We start from the raw sequence: 20,169 nt of genomic DNA on the forward strand, positions 1-20,169 counted from the left end.
TTCAGTGCTGCACTGTGAGATCTGTGTCTGCACAGACAGAGCGCGGGGGAAGGCAGTTCCCTAGGGGCTCTCACCAAGTGGGAATTAGCCTTGCTGCTATCCAGCAGCTTCGAGAGCTCTCTCTTGGCCAGGCCTATCGCGTGCCACACATCGTGGGGCCTTCTGGATGGCTGTCATCCTGCCTCTCACTGGCCCAGGTCCTGCAGTCAGGGAAATGGCTCTTTTCTCTTTCCTCTCCAGTCCCTTCCTTGCTTTATGCACCTTGCACAAGAGAGATCAGCAGGACACCAATTAGAACCTGCCCTGGGCCTTTACCTGTGTCTCCCGTGGGATCGGTTGAGGCCAGGCTCTGGGAGGGGAAAGACCCTTGGGAGATTTAGCTGCAGGACACTGGGATGTTGAGGGATCGGTGGGGAATCCTCTCCCTTCTCCATTTCCTGCTGCGTCCTCATCACGTTTCCTAGCTGCCCTCTCCCCTCCCATGTGGGTCTCTGCTGGCCAGGCCCCAGACTCCCATTAATGGCTTGCAGTTGGCTGGGAGGTGGACGTAGAGTCGCTAGGGCCGCTGTCTGGATCGGGTTACACCACTTGTGTCTGTTCATGCAGGATGTTCCCCTGCCAGGGATTCCACAGATATCTCCTGGAGGTAAAAAAGGAAAGCGAGCTGCACTCCTGCACCCAGTGGGAGCTGCGGAGCTGCGGGGAGGCTCCGACCAGGAGCGCTCTAGGCTCTCCACCATGACTCCATAGGCTGCTGTGGGCTGGGGCAGCTTCCCATGGGCTTGGCTCGCTCCCTTCCCTTGGCAATGTCCCCTGAGTGAGGGGGGGTGCAGAGATGCCCCCCTCCATGGGTCACCCGCCATGTCTAACGGCTACCGTACTCTGTCCCAGCACCTCAATGACCTGAAGAAGGAGAACTTCAGCCTCAAGCTGCGCATTTATTTCCTGGAGGAGCGCATGCAGCAGAAGTATGAGGCCAGCCGGGAGGATGTCTACAAGCGGGTGAGTGCAGCAGGCTGGGATGGATGGTGCAGCCACGGCATCTTCGGCCCCACAGGGGTTGGGGCCGGTATTTGGGCTCCGCAGGGGCTTGGGTGCCCTGGGGGAGGCCTTGTTGGGGGTGGTCAGCAGGATCTGGGTGCTGGCCAGGAGTACCATGGAGGGACTGAGGCTCCAGGGCATTGTGAGTGGGATGGGGTCTCACTGGAAGGGATTTGGGGTGAGGGTGGAGGGGAGGCGTCGTAGGAGCTGGGGCGAGGGTGTGTCAGCAGTGTGCTATGGAAGGAAGGGAGGAGTTACAGGGTTCTTGGTTAACAGGATCCAGACCCAGAGGGTGAACTGGTGTCTCCAAGGGACTGGGACCCAGTGGAGGTGGAGACAGGACTTCTCCGGTAAACAGATTTTGGGCTGGGCTCGGGTGAATCAGTCAGAGAGGTTCAGTCACCTGTTGGGGCAGTGTGTCACTTACAGGGGTAGGAGTGCAGGGGCCATGTCTTTAAGAGGATCAGAGGCTGGGAGTGTAGTTTAGGGGGATTCAGCACCTGCATCCTGCGAGGCTTCTGGTGCTAAGCAGAGTGGTGGGGGTGGCGCTGGTTGAGGGGTTTATTCTGCCAGTCCCTCAGATTAGTGCCAGGGTATGGTGTGTGTGTGCGCTGGGAGGGTAGGAGGGTGGTGTCAGGCTGTGTCTTGGCCTGGGCACTAGGGTGAGAATCAGAGATGTCAGGGACTCAGCACTGACACCCCCATTGGCCCTTTCTCAGCTTCTGCAGAAATCCCCGTAAACTAGCGATGGAGGAGCCACCAAATACAGGGCACAAGGCTGAGGGTTCAGGGAGTTGGGTGCTTCTGTGAGCCAGTGGAGGACCTCCCCCCGCACACACAAGGGCCTTCTCTCTCCTCCCAACAGCCCCTCTCCTTAGCTCAATCCACAGCTGTCTCTGGTGGGAGCCTGATGGGAGGAAAGCAGGCACAGACACACCCTCCCTCAACCTCTATCCAGAGCCCCCTTATTCCTCTCACTATGATCTGTCCCCATTTAGCCTCCAGCCCCACCCCACAGATTCTCTGCTCCATGTCTATCACCAGCCCATGCTGCCCCCCATCCTGAGCCATCCTCCACTGCTCCTCCCATGCAGTTCATGTTGCCAGTATTGCCCATCCCAAGGGTTTCCATGTCATGAGCCAGGCCCTGCAAAAAACTACCAGTGGCTTAATCCTGATATTTTTTAAAAATTAGGAATTGGGATTTTTTTTAAATGTGCCAACTCTTTGGGGCCCGTGTTTTTCCACAAGCACCAGAGCTAGAGACTTATTTCTAAGAGTGAAAGTTCAGAGTCTCACCTATTCCCATAACTCCAGGAGCTGGGGCTTGAAGAAGGCCACATATTGTGAGAGTCGGTGTCTCTCTGCTGGGCACCAGACCCCTGCGCTGGCCAGCCCTACCTTTGTCACTGATACTGTCCTTGCCCAGGATGTCCCCTCACTGCTCTCTCTAACAAGCAAAAATAAGGACAGCTGTTTGTGTAATTAAGCAGGGGAGGGTCAGTGTAACAGGAGCTGTTGGTGCAGGGAAGAGAAGTCTTTTGACTCTGCTCTGGCCCCAGGGATCAGAGTGGTCGGGTAATTGGAGATAGGGTCCTCGCCAGTCGGGAGACTCCCTCTGGCTGCTCCGATGCCATGGGGAGAAGCGTAGTAAAAGCCAGAAGTTGGTTTCTCTCATCCCCGCAGTGACCCCAGCTTTTATCTGGGATAAACATTCCTCAACTTCTTTCACTGCAGCCTTGGCTAGGTCCTGGGACAACATGGGTGTGTGAGGCAGGTACACACCCATACCCCAGTATGACACAGGGACTTTCCCAACTCTGGGCTCCCTTCCCCTCCTCTGGTGGCCCCTTGCGGCACAAAGACAAATCCCTGACTCGAATGGGAAGATAACCCAGATCTGGGTGTTACAGTATGGGTGACCACCCACCTTGGTAACCCTTCTGCAGCCCTACCAAGCCAGCCTGCTGTTTCATACTTAGTCTAATCCCTTGCTGTGATCTCCCCTCCTCTACCCCCCCATCACTTTTAAGTGACAAGAGCAGAAGGAAAGAAGAAAATGGAGCTTAATCACTACAGTTGAAAAATCAAGCTCCCTGAAGCTAAGACATTTAGGAAAGGAAGTTTTCTGCAGCAGCATGAACTTGGCCATGTTGTTATATTGGGTATTTCCTGGCATTAGGGAAAGATGCTAGTTTCTCCATGGTGAAGGTTAGAACACACTTTCATTTCAGAAGGCCAGTGTTGGTCATTCCCACAACCCCCACTTTTCCCCAGATAAAGACGTCATGATTGGGCGTTGTATGCACAAGCTCAAAGCCAGGTATAGTGATCAGGGGGTCTGAGATGGGGAAGGGGGATGTGTGGCAACATTCAGCTCACACACACACACACACACACACACACACACACACACACACACACACACACACCCCTGCTAACATGCTTACCTGTTGTGCATGTGCATTTGAGTATGTGCAGATGCATAAGTACTTTCAGACACACACAGGGCTACCTTCACACATGCATCCACATACTCCTGCCTGTGTGTATGCAGCCACACCCTGTGCACACAAACACTGCCGTAAGTCTTTGCATACTTGCACTGAGGTGTGTCAATGCCATCATTCTCACACCCTTGCACACTTATTTTCATGTGCATGCACATACATCCCTGCACATGAGCGGGTATGCACTGCACTGTGGGAGACCTAGGCAAAGTGCTGACAGCTGTCCTCTGCCTCCAGTGTGTGAAAAGCACAGTGAAGGCAAAATGGGCCAGGCGCTGCCAGCCAATGGCGAGGGAGCCGCTTGCTGTTCCCAGGTAGCTGGAGTTTATAAATAGATCGGTTACTGGGAGGATGTGTGGAACTAACTGGCTGGAGCTTTACCCACAGCCTGCAGCATGGCAGCGGGTAGAACTTGGTGTGATCTGGACTTTGAGTGCCAGCGCATTGCTCTGCCCAGAGGACAGGAAGATGGGTCCAAGTTCTCCAGTGCACAGTAGCTCATCTGGTGTTTGGAGCGTGCAGAACCTCACTGCACATCCAGGCACCTGGATAAGCACTCTCCAGAAGCAGGCTGCGCCCTTGTTCAGGTGGGATCCTGCCAGGAAGTCTCTTGAGTTGCCTCCTGTGCAATTACATTTTCTGACCTTTATTGTGATGTAGCAAATGTGGGACATTTAACGCTGCCTGGGACACCTCCAGCAGCAGTGCCCCAAACCTGCGCTAAATAGGTTTGGTGTTAGCCCAGCTCAGCTAGAGTGAGTCAAGAATTTATTAATGATGTGTTAGAAAATGGCAATTTGTCAAAACCTAAACTGTCCACAGGAATATACCAGTTTTGAGAAAACGTTCATGCGGAAAGGTTTCCCAGGGCCAGGAGAGATGAGGTGAGGTTTTCTTTTTTTTCTTTTTTTTTTCTGGAGGGGCGAGGAATAATCACCTCCCCTGGAATAGACAGTAACCCAGAGCTCAAAGCACGAACATGAGAGACCTAAATTCACATCCCTGTTCTGCCTAACTTGGAACAGGGACTTGAACCTAGGCTGTTCTGGTTTTTTCATCAAAAAACTTCAAAAGGTCCCAGGTTTGTCCTGTTACAGGATAGGAACGCTTTTGAAATCAATTTCCCACCCAGCTCTGGTCAGCCCACCTAGGCCCCCTCCCAACAGACCCCACTCAGCAGGTAGAAAATTGGCCTATGTAGCCAAAAACCAGGAGGAGGCCAAGGCTGGGTAGGAGACACCGGCTTTGTGCAGGGAACAGCTGATCTCTGCTGTGGCGGGCAGGCAGCTGGAGTCATACATTCTGTTCCCAAGGCAGTAAGTGTTGCTGGGGTGCGCAGCCAGGCAGCCCAGAGTATGCGAACTGCCACTCCTGGGCTTCACATTTCATGTAGAGAACTAGACAGTGGCTATGGGGAAAGAACACACTGCTGTTGTCCCTACTACAGCAACCATCAGGGACTCAGTGCCAAGAGAGCTGGTTTGTAGTAACCACAGGGTCTGCACAGCCTAGGACTGGCTTATGGTGTGTTGGAATTGCAAACTATCACTCTGTATGTGTGTGTGTGTGCGCTCGCGCAGATGGGAGTTGGGGCAAATTTTCAGTCCTGCTTGCAGGTTTGGATGCTCTGTAGGAAAGCATGTGATCTGAGCCTAGCCGCAGTTAGTGTGAAGCGTCTACTCCTGAGGAAATTCTGCGCCAAAAAAAAAAAAAATTCTGTGCACAGTATTTTAGAATTCTGCATATTTTATGTCATTAAATAAATATGGAGGCTCTAGCATGGTGGTGGGGAGCACAGGAAGGTGGGAGAGCCTTCTGAAGCCCCCACCTCCCGGGACACAGACTCAGTGGTGAGGCAGCATCCAACCCTGATACAGTGAAAGGGCCAGACCTGCTGCATATACACCCCTGGGCCCTGCCCCTCTGTGCCAAGAGCACCAGGATAGTGAGTGAGAAGGACAGTCTTGCATGCATGCCCAGTCCTGGCCCCTGAAGCAGGTGTGGGACAGGCATGCTCAGCCTGGCAGGATCCAAGTGTGGAGTGGCTTAGTGTGTGGGGGATCCAGGCATGGGGTGAGAGGGTTCTGCGTGGGGCAATCTGGGTGTGGGCGGCTCAGTGGGGGTTCCTGGTATGTAGGGGATCTGGATGCACAGGAGCTTATTGGGGGGTTCCAGGTGCAGGGGCAGAAGGACTCTGCAGGGGGGTCTAGGTGAAGGTGGTAGGGGTTCAGTGGGGAGGTCTATGGGGGATGGGGCTTGGCAGTGGGAATCTGGGTGTGGAGGGCTCGGGGGGGATTTGGATGCTGGGGGAATGGATCTTGGTGGAATGGGGATTCAGATGCAGCTGGTTGGGGCTTAGTGAGGTGGGGGTCTGGGTGCGGGGGGGCTCATTGGGATGGTCCAGATGTGGGAGAGACTCACTGGGGTGGGGGTTTGAGTGGGGGGCTCAGAGTGGTGGTCTGGGAGCAGGGGTGGGGGATTCAGATGAGGGGGTGGAGCTTGGTGGGGTTCTGGATGTAGGGGGTGGTGAGACTGAGCAGGAGGATCTGTGTGCAGGGATTGAGGCTCGGTGTGGTAGGGGTTTGGGTGTTTGGGGCTCAGTACGGGGGTTCTGGGTATGTGGGGGAGAGGCTCAGTGAGGGGAATCTGGATATAGGGTGGGTTCAGATGCATGGGGGTTGGGCAGATTAGGAAGCAGCTGCCTGTACAGTGACCCCTCCCCCACAGCTCAGGAGTGATAGGAGCAGGAAGCAGCGGCAGTGGGGAGGGGAATGGCCTGTGGAACTTCCTGCACCCGAGGGAGGTTTCTGTGGATGACTCTGACCTGGACCCAGCTACTCCTCCTTATCCTCCTCAGCCCACCCGGGACTACCAGCTGAGCCCGATGCAGGGTAGGAGCCAGGGCTGGGGCAACACCAACCCCCTTTCTTCCCTGCAGTGATTTACCTATTTGCCAGCTGCTCTGACCACCTGAAACACTGTACTGCATTGCCGGGGAGGAGCACTTGACCACTCTTGCGGTGTCCTTTTTCTTCCCTGTCAAAAGTAATTTTTCTGCAGGAAGAAAAGAAATCTGCGGGGAAACATGAATTCTGTGCATGCACAGTGGTGCAGAATTTCCCCAGGCGTAAGCTTTGAGCAAGGTGGGGTGAGTTGTGCCTCTCTGCTGTAGGGATCAGCCTGCTTTGTTGCTCTATGTTTTTGGGTTCTTGTGTGTTCTTGTTCTGAATTCTAAGAAATAAGGTCGTGTTGCATCATGACTTTCCAGGAAGAGGATTTGATAGTTTTATCTAGCTTCTGTGTGTGTATGATCTGAACATAATCCCAACTATACATATAAAATGATGGGGTCTACGTTAGCTGTTACCACTCAAGAACGAGATCTTGGAGTCACTGTGGATAGTTCTCTGAAAACATCCACTCTATGTACAGCAGCAGTCAAAAAGCAAACAGAATGCTGGGAATAATAGGGCAGAAAATATCACGTTGCCTCTATATGAATCCATGGTACTCCCACATCTTGAATACTGTGTGCATATGTGGTCACCCTATCTCAAAAAAGATATACTGGAATTGGAAAAGGTTCAGAAAAAGGCAACAAAAATGATTAGGGATATGGAACGGCTTCCGTATGAGGAGAGATTAATAAAACTGGAACTTTTCAGCTCGAAAAATAGCTATGGGGAGATATGATTGAGGTCTATAAAATCATGACTGGAGTAAAGAAAGTAGATACGGAAGTGTTGTTGTTTAGTACTTCTCATAACACAAGAACTAGGGGTCACCAAATGAAATTAATAGGCAGCAGGTTTAAAACAAATAAAAGGAAGTATTTCTTCACACAACACACAGCCAACCTGTGGAACTCCTTGCCAGAGGATGCTGTGAAGGCCAAGACTATAACAGGGTTCAAAAAAGAACTAGATAAATTCATGGAGGATAGGTCCATCAATGGCTATTAGCCAGGATGGGCAGGAATGGTGTCCCTAGCCTCTGTTTGCCAGAGGCTGAGAATGGGTGACGGAATGGATTACTTGATGATTACCTGTTCTATTCATTCTCTCTGGGGCACCTGGCACTGGCCACTGTCAGAAGACTGGATACTGGACTAGATGGACCTTTGCTCTGACTCAGTAGGGCCATTCATATATGCTTCACATAACGTGGCTCAGTCTGAGCAGGAGGGAATCCAAATTGTGATGTTGTTGGCAAGGTTAACCACTGAACTCTCTAAAAGTGTCTCCCATTGGGAGAGGTGGGGATGTGAATTGGACATCCTCATGCTCAAACTACATATGACCCCCGTAGTGCTGAATGTGCAAGGGAACCAGTCACTTACTCTCCACGGAGCCAGGAGGAAATGTACAGAGAGGCTGCACTGGGTGAGCTCACACATTCTTGTCCCCTCCTGTTAGTTGCTTTTCTTGCTACATTCCTCTCTGCTGGTGCCTTGGCACGTGAGTCACTAACAGAGGCTCCAGGCTGCTGCTTTATACCCAGTGGGCTAAATCCAGCAGTGATGCGTCAGGGCAGAGTGTAGGTTACACCCTACGACGTTTATGAGTTTAAGTCCAAGTGAGTGTTTAGGGGCCTTACATTGGTGAGGGGGGGCAGGTGAAGACGTGACACCCATTTAGACTCAGGGGCCTGCTGGGTGTAGTTTACACCCCGTTCCCCGTCACCCTGCATGTGGCCGCAGGCATCTGTGACAGTGATCGCTAATCTGTGGGCAGCAGGCCTCACTTCTTCACGGTAACTGTTAAATGCACAAGCGTGGCTGAGATTGTGCCCCTGAGAGCTGTAACCAGAGGGAGGCTGTGGGTATGATTGCCCCTGGCCCAGGAGATGTTGGGGTGTCACCCCATCTCCCTCCCCTCACAGCCCCACTGGAGAGCTCTTCGGGGGTGGACTGGGTGGGCCGCAGGCAGGAAGCAGATTGAGGATAAAGTCTGGTGTCTCCCTCCCACTGCCCTGGAGATCTTTTGTGTTTCCTGTCTCAGTGCCTTGGGACACAACCGAGGCCTCACAGCCCAGAGTGGGCCCTTAAGTCATTAGTTTGAACAGCGGTGACTAAATTTAGACACTTATATCAGTGACCTGACTGAATGTGGGGGTGGCTGGCCTCCTCTGTTAAGTCAGCCACTTAGATGCCTAAATTTAGGCATCCAGCTTTGATAATGCTGGCATGAGTCCTGTTCATGCTAGGACAATTTGGGGAGCACCCAGAGCTGTTGGGGTCTGTGCCCGCCTGCCCTGTAACCCTGGGTGCCTTAATGCTGTGCTGCTCTGGCTCAGAGCCTGATACAAGTAACTGGCTGCCAGGCATGAGGGTCTCACCACCAGCTCTTCCAGCAGCCTAGTTCCCCAGTCCCCCCAAATCTATGCACCCTGAGTTCTTAACTAGCAGACACATGGCCTTTTCTCCTCTGGATAGTCACCCCAGCAGGAGTGAAACTGACCCCCAGTTATCAGCTCACTTTGGCACACACCACACAGTTTGCACAGCAGAGACCTGCTTGGGTAAAAATAAACACCAGGAGTATTTAATAGAACAGCCCTGGATTCAGAGCAGAAATAGACAGGGAACAAGAACACAGACAGGCTCCACAGGAAACAACTGAAGCTGCAGCCTCAGGTGTTACTCTTTCACAGTAGATAAAACAGGCTGAGGGAACTGGGATTGTTTAATCTGCAGAAGAGAAGAATGAGGCGGGATTTGATAGCTGCTTTCAACTACCTGAAAGGGGGTTCCAAAGAGGATGGATCTAGACTGTTCTCAGTGGTACCCAATGACAGAACAAGGAGTAATGGTCTCGAGTTGCAGTGGGGGAGGTTTAAGTTGGATATTAGGAAACACTTTTTCACTCAGAGAGTGATGAAACACTGGAATGGGTTACCTAGGGAGGTGGTGGAATCTCCAGCCTTAAAGGTTTTTAAGGTCAGGCTTGACAAAGCCCTGGCTGGGATGATTTAGTTGGGAATTAGTCCTACTTTGAGCAGGGGATTGGACTAGATGACCTTCTGAGGTCCCTTCCAACCCTGATATTCTATGAAACTCTCTTTTCTAATACAAGTTACCTTTGCTTAGCTTCCCAGCATGCCCCTGAGTCCTAAGCGGGGAACCCACTGTTCACAGACAGCTCCTGCCTTCGAGCCTGGCCCTCCGTGCTGGCTACCTTTCACTTCCACCCTTTTCCTTTCAATAGAGTTTGCATGTCCCTTTCCCCCTGCAACCCTCCCGCCCCAGCCTTTCTCACACACTGTGTGGTGATTCATGGTGGGGGCAATTCCCTCCTGTCTTAGCTTTCCAAGACTTTCAGTGTCAGGTTTTGTCAGCATTTTCCCATCAGTTTTAATGGGCCATTACTTGTCTTTTCTTGGGTCGTACAATTCTTAGTTGTGATAAATGAAGGTGGGGGGTAGCTCCCTTTTATGGACACCCAGCCAGCCAGTTAGTAGCTGTTCTCTAATTGCTCTACTTGTAAAGGGTTAAAAGTCTCACTGCTCTGCATAGGGAAAAGGAAGTGAGTGGGCACCTGGCCAAAAGAGCTAATGGAAAGGCTAGAACTTCTTTAAAAATTGAAACAAGACTCCCCTTTTGTGTGTCTGTGGTTGTTCTCCCGGAGAGGGGGAATAACCTTTTGTTTTGCTTGTAACCTTTACGCTGGACCCCAATAAAGTTATTCTTGGTGCTGAATCCTTGTAGGTTCTCTCTTTTTTTTTTTAAATGTAGCAATAGCCTGAGTTTCCAGATGTATTTTCATTCTTTCTAAATAAAATTGACCTTTTTTTAAAGTTTAACCCAATGGCCTCTGGTGACTCACCCCCTCTTGCCAGTAGCGTGACTAAGACACCTAGGGAGGGTGAGCTTGAGAAAGGGTCCTGCCCTACAACAGAGTCTGGGATTTATTCCCAGCCTTGCTACAGGGCTGTGACTGCGGGCAAGTCACCCATCTCTCTGCCTCCCATCTTTGGAGTGGGGATAATAACCCTTTCCTAGCCTCTGGAAGATTAGCTCACTAAGCCTGAGGTGGCTCGATACCATGCTGATGAGCATCCTAGATAAGCCAATAACTCATGGCAAGCATGAGTGGTTCCCTGCATTTGTCCCAAGCTGGATAACAAGGAGGTGCCAGACTGGCTCAGACCCAAGGCCCAGCTAGCTCTCTTTCTGACAGTGGCCAGCACCAGCTTTGGAGCATGGTGGGATGTGGTGAAATGCATCTGCCCCGATCTGTTTTGGGGCACATGGGGCCCAATCCTGCTCGGCTTCAGTGGCTCATGAGCCAGCTTTGCGTGTTACTATGCTCCCCTGACAGCATCTCAGATCCAGACTTTCCACATGGTCTGCTGATGTGTTTCACTGCTTTGTCAGACACCAGATGGCAGAAAGGAACCAAGGGCAGCCAGTCTCTTCTTAGCAAAATGGCAGTGGTGTCTAGGGGCCGGGCTCCTCATGTGCTGGCTTTGTACAAAGAGACAGGGCCACCCCAGAGAGCTCTCTGGTGGATGTGACAAACAGATTTGGGGGGGAAGCACATAAGGGAACAGTGATGGAACTCATGTAGTAGGTTCCCGCTGAACATTCAAATGCACATGGCTGATGGCTGTGGCTAGACGAGACCAAGGATGTAATACTGTTGCGTAAGGTGGGGTTATTGCACAGCATTGGCCTACCTAGATGCTTCTAGCCGTGGCAGAGAGCTGCCTGGTACAAAACTGGACTCCTAATATAGCTATTGATGCTCCTTGAAGCATGGTGTCAGGTCTGGCATCCCCTGTCAGTCACCCAGAGGCTTGTAGCAGCTGTGGAGATCTGAGGGGGAGGTGCATAGCTCTAACTAGCACCATGGTGTCCCAGCCAAGGCAGAGCTCACCCCTTAGGCGTGAACAAAGGGAATCTAGTCCTAGCACAAACACGCTTTTCAGGAACAGCCCATCTTCCTGGGTCTGCCCTCTTCCATGACAGCCTGGGGCAGGGCCGGCTCTAACTTTTTTGCTGCCTGAAGCAAAAAACAAGAAAAAAAAAAGTGCCACCCCGCTGAACCAAAAACCACCCCCACCCCAAGCGCCATCCCACCAAACCAGAAAGAAAATCAACAACCCCCCTGGCCCCCGGAGCGCCGCTTCGCTGAACCAAAAAAAAAACAAAAACAAAAAACCCCCCAAAACCTGAGCGCTGCCCCGCCGAACCAAGATTGGCCACCTCTTATAAGATGCTGCCCCAAGCACATGCCTGGTCGGCGGTGCCTGGAGCCGGCCCTGGCCTGGGGCCCTTCTACTGGGGTAAGCTTTGGACTCCCATCAGCTCCTCCTGCCCCTCATTGGTAGAGGTGTCTGCCCTACTTTACGGGGTGGCAGCATCAGGAGACTCCTCCCTCTGCTGTGGTGCCTGCAATGGCATCCTAAACCATTGGGCTGTCCACTCTAGAACCCAAATCATCCTGTTCCCCTTTCTTAGGGCTTCTGCCTTCCTGGCCAGCCTGGGCCTCTCTCTGGCCCATTTGCAGCAGCTCCCCCTGCTTTTTGGTAGCTCTCCTAAATCTGCTGTCTCCCCTGCCCCCGCAAGCTGTCCTTCTATCTCCCATGGCAGCCCTGGTCTCAGCCACATGCCCCCACGTCATGTGACCCCTGTACTCTCATCCCCTTCACCTGGGGAGGTGAGCAAAACCAGAGCCACACCCTTCCCCGCTATAAAAGGCCAGCTCACCCTGGCAGCAGTGCACTCCGAGTGATATGTTCCACTCTAATGCCATGTAAAGTCTAAGGGGCTCGGAGAAGAGCCACCAAAAGGATGCTGGGGTCTGCAGAGCTTGGCTTATGTTGGCTGAGGGAGAACTAGACAGCTGTGCGTCACAGAGGCTTGCCATGGCCATGTGCTGTGCATGGAGGTGGAGTGAGAAATGTATCTTTTCCACAGCTGTAGGCACCCTGGCTGGGCAGCAGACTGGTGGCTTAATAACATGCCTTGGCATCTACTTGTGTTCAGACCTTTTCCTGCCGGCCTGCCCCAGAGCATTCAGCTCAGCGGGGACTCACCGCTGAAGGGCACTGCAGTGGGTTTGCATTGCCCAACAGCTCCCCCGCGGCCCAAGCTGTCCATAGTGTAGCTGGCGGGATTCAGTGGAAACAGCTGCTTCCCCTCAGGCCAGCAGGCGCGGAAGCAGTGCCTGCCGGCCGGTGCTGCCAGCCACAGGAGCCGCAGGGCGGCAGAGGCTGGCAGGTGCGGAACCGGCGCCTGCCGGCCGGCGCTACCCACCACACAGCTGGAGGAGCCGTGGGGCAGCAGGCCAGCGTGGAAGCTGTGCCTTCCGGCCGGTGCAGGCACAGCCAAGCGCTGGGACAGGAGCCAGGGACAGGCGGCAGCACAGGAGGGAAGGTGAGCAGGGGTGGGAGAGTCTGGTCTGGGGGCGTGGCCAGAGGGGGAGCCAAGAGGGGGATGCCTTTTTTATGTTTTTTGCTCCCCCTATGCTGAAAACGTGGCTATGCCACTGTGTCTGTCCCTGTTTGTGGTGGGGCATTACAGCCTGTGTTTATCCCCCTTTGTGATTTAAAACATGTTCTAGGCTTCAGTCCTCTCCCTGGGCAGAGCCAGCTCATCTCCTCTGAGGGATAGCAGCTCTGGATTGCTCTCGCTCTTGCCTGATGTAGTATGGCACCACCATGTCTGTGAGCTGGAGGCTGAGATAAAGAGCCAATACCCCTCCTTAGCTCTGTCTGCCGGAGTCTCCCGCTGCAGCCTGGGATAGCACCCATTCCTACTGAGATGAATTGCCTAGCCCCAGCTGCAGGGGGGAAGAAAGAAACGACTGGTCCACTGCAGCACGCAGGGTTTCCCTCGGACAGACTAGCCACTCTAAATTATTCTTACCAGGGGCGGCATACGACAAAGTGCTTGTGTCGAGGCTGATTCCCCACTCTGGCACTTCGAGTGCAGAAGGTGGGGGCTCACAAGGACTCTAAAAGTTAATACTGACCTATCCAGGCTTGTATTATACTCCCAAAGTTACAGCTTTAATCTGACCTTGGATTGGTAGATGCTGCCACCACCCAAGAGCAAAACCCCGTTGAGAACCCAGGAAGGCGAACTTGGGAATTCCTTCCTGTGGGCTACCCTCAAGCCCTTTTGCGCCCCCCTGGGGGAAGAGCTGAGAAAGAGAAAAAAAAATCAGCTGTTGCCACCAGCTAATTAAACAACATGTGCACAAACCGTTTAAGACACAAAAATCCAATCCTGTTCTTAAAAAAGATAAATTTTATTAATAAAAAAAGAGAAGAAAATACATCTGGGAATTTAGGCTTTTGCTAGATTTTAAAAAAAAACAAAAACAAAAAACACAACTACATGGATTAAGCATCAAGAATAGCTTTCTTGTGGTCCAGCTTAAAGGTTACAAGCAAAACAAAAGCTCCTGGGGTTAGCACCGAAGAATCCACAAGCCATAAAGAAATAAAAGGGATAAATCTAATCACATCTTCCTAGACATTTCCGGATCTACTTAGATATCTGGGGTTTTAGATGATTAGTTTCTAGATATGATACTGATGATTTTTCATACCTAGCCCAAGTTTCTCACAGCATAACTGCTCCCTGTCTGCCTCTCCCTAAGAGCAACAACAGACAGACAAAAGGGGAGTCTCGTTTCAATTTTAAAAAGTTATAGCCTTCCCATTGGCTCTTTTGGCCAGGTGGCCCTTCGCAGCTGGAGAGACTGAGTGAGGCCTGGGCATTGGAAGTACTGAGTGACAGCATGCTGCCAGGCTGCAGCATAACACCCTGGCCTAGGAAAACAGGGAGGAAGGTGATTCCTTCCTACAAGGTCACTGCATCTCAGGGGAGCCTGCTAAGATTGCATGTGGTTGCTGACACTGTCCCCTGATATTACCTCAGGGGCACCAAATCATAGCAGCTCCTGTACCAGATGAGATGGGAGGAAAGGTGGGCAGGGGGAGGAAGCAGTCCCTAGGCACTGGGTTAGGCCAGGTGTCTCTGGGCAAGGGGCTGCTCTGCAGTGTGTGGATAGCCTCACACCCTGCAGCACTGCCACGCAGCGAGCAGACCTCACTGATGGGAACTGCAGGGATTTCCAAGTTATAATGGGATCGATTAGGGGCCTGACCCTCTTCTCCCAGGTTTACACTGGGTAGCTGCACTGTCTTTAATGGAGCTGCTCCCAATTTACACTGGTGTAAAAAGGGAGAGGAGAATCGGTGTGCAATCCTTTGGCCCCTCCAGGAGGGGAGCCTCCCAGACCGCCTCTTTCTCCAGCAGTGTGCCGGGAGGAGGCCCTGCTGCACCAGACAATAGCCTGGGCTCAAAGGCTGCTCTGGAGTTCTGGGAGCTGACCCACTACAGCTGAGCACCGCCTAGGGAGAGCTACAGGGCCTGGTGCTGCTCAGAGAGCCCAGGGAGGGGCTGTCACAAAATCCTCTGGGGCTTGTAGTCTTTGTTCTTATGGCTGTAAGGCTGCTGCCTGCAAAGCTGCTGGGCCAGAGCGTGTAGCTAGACATTATTGCCCAGGTGGGTTAAAGCAGCCTCATAGACGCTAAGCCCTGCCCAGAAGGGGTGACTTGGAGCTAAACCATGTGTTTGTCTCTTTGTGATTGTCTGTTTAGCTAACGGTCAGGACTAGAGAGTGTATGCCCTGCCTTGGCACTCCATCATGGGTGGTAATAGTCCACTCTGGATGTTGGCTGTCAAAGGGGGATAATTTTCATTAGCACTGACTTGGGTTGGCTCTGAGACAGTGATCTGGCAGTGGAAGCATCTTTGTTGCCGTGCTAGTTCCCTGCGTTCCCTGGTCATTGGATTACTAAACCACTTGAGAGCCTGTATCTCTTTGATCACTTGTCTGGTTCCTGGGCCCAGCTGGTGCCTGCTGGATAAGTGGGGATGCTGCGAGTCTAGGACTGGGCAGAGGATGCCACACACTAGAGGAGTGGGGTCAGCTAGTATTATAGTGGCATCATTCATCGATGTGATGTAGGGTTCAGATACCACTGGGTGGCCAAAAGTTTTTGTGCCTGGCTGCTACTTTTGGCGTTGTTAGATGAGGAAAGAAAAGCGTCTTGACTGGAATTCCCAGGAAGCAAGGTAGGGTGTAAACAAGGGACAGAGACAAACATTTCCTCTCCCGCCTTTTGTTAGCTAGCTGCACACTGTAGCCTGGGGGCTTCTTGGCAAGGGAAGCAGGTAGCAAACCCCCAGCAACCACTAATCCAGTGCCCTGGCCCCCTCGGGGCTGTTGCAGTGTTTGTGGGGTCTGGGAGAAGTGGGGGAGCTCTGGCCCTAACACAGGCACCCCCTGTGGGAAGACAGAGCCCCATATAGGAGGGCTGAGTCATTCTCCCTGACCCGCCCTTACAGAGCAAGTGAGGGCATAGTGTGGGAGCACTGGAGCCCTATGACAGCTGATCGCTCTGGCTCAATGTGTGTTCCCAGCGTGGTGCGAGAGGGTGGGCCATGGTGCAGGTAGCGAGGATAGTGCTGTGGAGGTGATGGGAACCAGAGCGCTGGGCTAGAAGATCCCTGCACTGCTCACACCTAGCTGCCAGGGCAGAGGCCCTTTGTGTTGCTGTAAATGCTAGTCTACAGCCAAACCTGCCTTACTCTGAACTTGGGGATAGGCCGAGTGTTTTCTACTGGCACCATGAATACTCACTCATGCTCTCTGTGAGGGGCGGGGCCTGTCATCACCCACCTGTGGGCCAAACCCAGGCCCAGCTGCCCCTATCTGTGCTGCTCCCCTCCCCCAGACCAGTGACTCAAAAACAATTGGGTCACATAGCACCTTGAAAAAACTTGTTGTGGTGTGAATGGGTGGAAAGTCAGGCTGATAGCACAGTCTGGGCCCCCTGCTCCGAACTCCCCCAGTCACCGGAGGGGTGTGGATGCGTTGCATGCATTCATCCATGCAAAACACTTATCAAAACCTCTCCTGACTCCCTCTTCTCTCCCTGGTTCAAGACCAAGTAGCATGGCTTCATGCCAGCTAATGCACTGCACCTAGGGTGACCAGATGTCCTGATTTTTATAGGGACAGTCTGGATTTTGGGGGCTATTTCTTATATAGGCACCTATTACCTCCCCACCCCATCCCAATTTTTTAGACTTGCTATCTGGTCACCCTAACTGCATCCCCATGTTCTCCCCCAGCTATGCCTAGAATCCATAAGAACGTCAAGCGTTTTGCTGTATACACTAAACCAGCTCAAAGACGCAGGGCCTGGGGTGCAGCTGCAGGGAACAGGTGGGAGCAGGGTGGGACGAGGAGGGTTAGTGAACCCAATGAGAGCCGAACTAAACTGCGCAGGGACTGGAGAGAACAGAGCAGCAGGAATTGCAGGTAATAAGGGGAGCTTCACTCCCAGGAAATGTAGGGACCTGCCCCTGTGGGAGGAAATTAACTAAACAGCACAGACACCCAATGGGGCAGGCTGCTCCCAGCGCACTGCAGGGGCCTTTTTCTGTACTGCACTTCTGTCTCTTGTAACCAACCTGTCCAGCTCATCTGGGACTGGCATGGGGAGGGGAGGTGTCTAGGGCCAGCTCTAGGCACCAGAAAACCAAGCACATGCTTGGGACGGCACAATTTTTGCTTCGGCAGTTGTGTTCCTGGAAGTTGGTTGTTTTTTGTTTTGTTTTTTGCTTGGGGTGAGGCACTGGGGTGTCCAGTGCAGCATTTCTCAAATGCGGCCACCAGAGGCTTATCTTGTGGTCACAGTCTCCTGGGTTGTGATTGGGGGTGGGGGGAAAGCAGTGGCCACTCCCCTTCCTGTTGAATGAACCACCTTGGTGTTAGCTGCTGGGGCTGCAAGCAGTGATTGGGCCCTGCCCCCTCTCTGGAGACAGGTGGGCACAACGTTGGAGGTGGTGGGGCTCAGGCTCTGGGCTTCACCCCTGGAGTGGCATGGCAGCAGGCCCTGGCTGTGTGGCTTAGGGCTTTGTCCCCATCCCCCAGCCACAGAGCTTCATGCTCTGGCCCTCCAATCCCCGCCCCCCCAATTCCATCACTCTTGGCCCCTGCTGCCTACTCCAACTCCCCATCCAGGGCTTAATTTGTCCCTAGGCTTGCTGGGGCTGAGTAAGTCTGATGTGAAAAGTGATATTAACAAACATACAAGTATCACTTTTTAGAGCCAACATACTAGCTAGCAATAAATCAGTTACGAAAACGTGAGAGCTGCCAGCAGCAAGAGTTGGTGGCTGCCCTCTTGAGGCCACCAAAATTTGTTCTGAGGACCCCTGAGCTAGTGAGAATTGCTGGGTGGACTGAGGGAAGCAGGACATAATGGTCCCTAAAGGAGACTAGCCAAGATGCTGGGGTTCACCCCTTCCCCTGGCTGAAAGAAAAACAACCAACCCCTCCAGGAGCTTTGATGACCATAAATGGAAAGAGTTTTGTGTGCTGTCTCTCATTAAAGCCAGCCCCTCCGGCTGCACAGAGCCCCCTAGTGCCGTGCTACAGGACACTCTGACTCAGGAAAAGAGTGCTGCCTAGTGAGTTGCCTACACCGGCTGTACAGGTCTCCTGTCCAACCCCTGAAGAGGTGTGACCCACTCACAAGGAGAGGGGGTGTGGACAGAGCTCCTTCCAGGGGTGGGCAGGAGAGCGACAGCAGCTGTCTACCCTCCTTGCAGAGGATCCAGGTGCAGTCAGTGTAGCTAGGCACAGCAGAAACTGCTCACTTGATGTTTAGACCACAGGTTTTGCTGCTTTGTAGTAAATGTGAAACTTACTCCTTCAGCTTCCACTTCTGGAGACAGCTGTGCTGGGGACAACAGCTCAGCTGCTAGGGATGGGGAGATACTAGGCCCTATTTTACCTAGGTGGGGCCTGATCCAGGCCTCTCTAAGTCAGTGGGCATAGTTGTTTGGATCAGGTCCATGCGATAGTGGGGTTAGCTGCTCAGCAGAGGTAGCAAGGAGCCTGGTATAAATGCTTGCAGAGGGGTTTTGGTCTTGAAGAGCCAACTGGGGTACTGGGAAAGTCAATGTCTGGGGATTGCTGGATTTGGAAAAACCCCAAAGCAGCCTCTTTGGGACCAGCTAGGGAAAAAGGTGAAAGATTTGTTACAGGCTCCCAGCGGCTGTGTCTGGCAGACAGAAGACTTGCAGGGCAGAACCTCCCCTCCAGGCAACCAGCTTCTGTGAGCTGAGAGACAAAAGGCTGAGAGGAGATGCTTAACCCATGCCCTTTGCTCTGCGGGTGACCTGGCTGTCCAGGACCGGAGTGATGGAGCATCTCTGACAGGAACTACTTACAGCGGGGACCAAGTGAATGGCTCAGCAGACGTGCCGGAAGGGATGGGAGCTAGGCCCTGGGCAGAGTTGGCGGTTAAGTGGCAGGGCCACAGAGCACCAGTGGTGTGAGGGTAACTGCCTGTCTGTTCCTCCTCCCAGAACATTGAGCTGAAGGTGGAAGTGGAGAGTCTGAAGCAAGAGCTCCAGGAGAGGCAGCAGACCCTAGATAAGGCTTGGTAAGTGACACTGTCCATAGGCAGCCAGCGAGGCCTTGTAGCCCTGCAAAGGAGCCCATCCTCAGGGCGTGATACTGAGAGGGGGAACCGAGAAAACCCAGTGTGACGGTTTCAGTCACAGAGACCCCCTTGGGACTGACACCTGATGTGCTGAGACTACCTCTGAGCCCCTTTTCCCTATCAGCTTGGGACTTTAGAACCCTGCCTTGTTGAGCCAGACATGCTAGCCTGCTGCAAACACAGACCCAGGTCTGAACCACATCCCCCAAAAGCTGTAGACTTAACTGAAAAAATCTTTAGAAGTGCTCCTGTTTCTAGCACCCAGACACCCAGCTCCCAATGGTATCCAAACACCAAATAAATCCATTTTACTCTGTATAAAGATTATACAGGGTAAACTCATAAATTGTCCACTCTCTATAATACTGATAGAGAGATAGGCACAGCTCTCCCAGGAATTAAATTACTTACTCTGGGTTAATTTATAAGCAAAGGGGTTTTTTTAAATATAAAAAGTAGGATTTAAGTGGTTCTAAGTAATAGAATGAAGTAAGTTTACCAAGAAAAATAAAACAAAAACACGCAAGTCCAAGCCTAATACATTAAGAAGCTGATTACAGATAAGTCTCACCCTCAGAGATGTTCCAATAAGTTTCTTTCACAGACCAGACCAGTCTGGGTGCAATCCTTTCCCCTTGTACAGTCCTTGTTCCAGCTCAGGTGATTTCTCATGACTGCAGCCAGCTTCTGTTCTGATCTATCCACTTTTACAGCTTTGGCACAAGGCGGGAATCTTTTGTCTCTGGGTCCCCACTCCTCCTTCTAAATGGAAAAGCACCAGGTTTAAGATGGATACCAGTACCAGGTGACATGGTCACATGTCCTGTGAGACCCCAAGCCTTCATTCTTCCTGGCCTGACTCATAGGAAGGCTTGCAAATAAACTGAGCTATCTACAGTCAATTGTCCTGGTTAATGGGAGCCATCAAGATTCCAAACCACCATTAAAGGCCCACACTTTGCATGATTACAATAGGGCCTCAGAGTTACATTTCATATTTCTAGTTTCAGATAGAAGAATAGAAATAGGATGAACACACTCAGTGGATTATAAGCTTTGTAATAATACCTTACAAGAG

General features: G+C 52.3%; 1 protein-coding gene across 3 annotated transcripts in view; it reads left to right on the forward strand.

The window, feature by feature from the left end:
• Positions 1-20,169, forward strand: part of LOC115656568 (myomegalin-like) — a 156,122-nt gene that overhangs the window by 39,250 nt on the left and 96,703 nt on the right. For 2 of the 3 annotated variants that reach the window (XM_030573426.1, XM_030573432.1), the window contains exons 4-5: positions 892-1,002; positions 18,955-19,031. In XM_030573426.1, the coding sequence (XP_030429286.1) occupies positions 892-1,002; positions 18,955-19,031 (188 nt within the window). Of the gene's footprint in view, positions 1-665; positions 1,003-18,954; positions 19,032-20,169 lie in introns of those variants that run through there. The other variant, XM_030573434.1, reaches the window with a different exon arrangement.

Source organism: Gopherus evgoodei, chromosome 8 (genome assembly GCF_007399415.2).
Source record: "Gopherus evgoodei ecotype Sinaloan lineage chromosome 8, rGopEvg1_v1.p, whole genome shotgun sequence".
NCBI classification, from domain to species: Eukaryota; Metazoa; Chordata; order Testudines; family Testudinidae; genus Gopherus; species Gopherus evgoodei.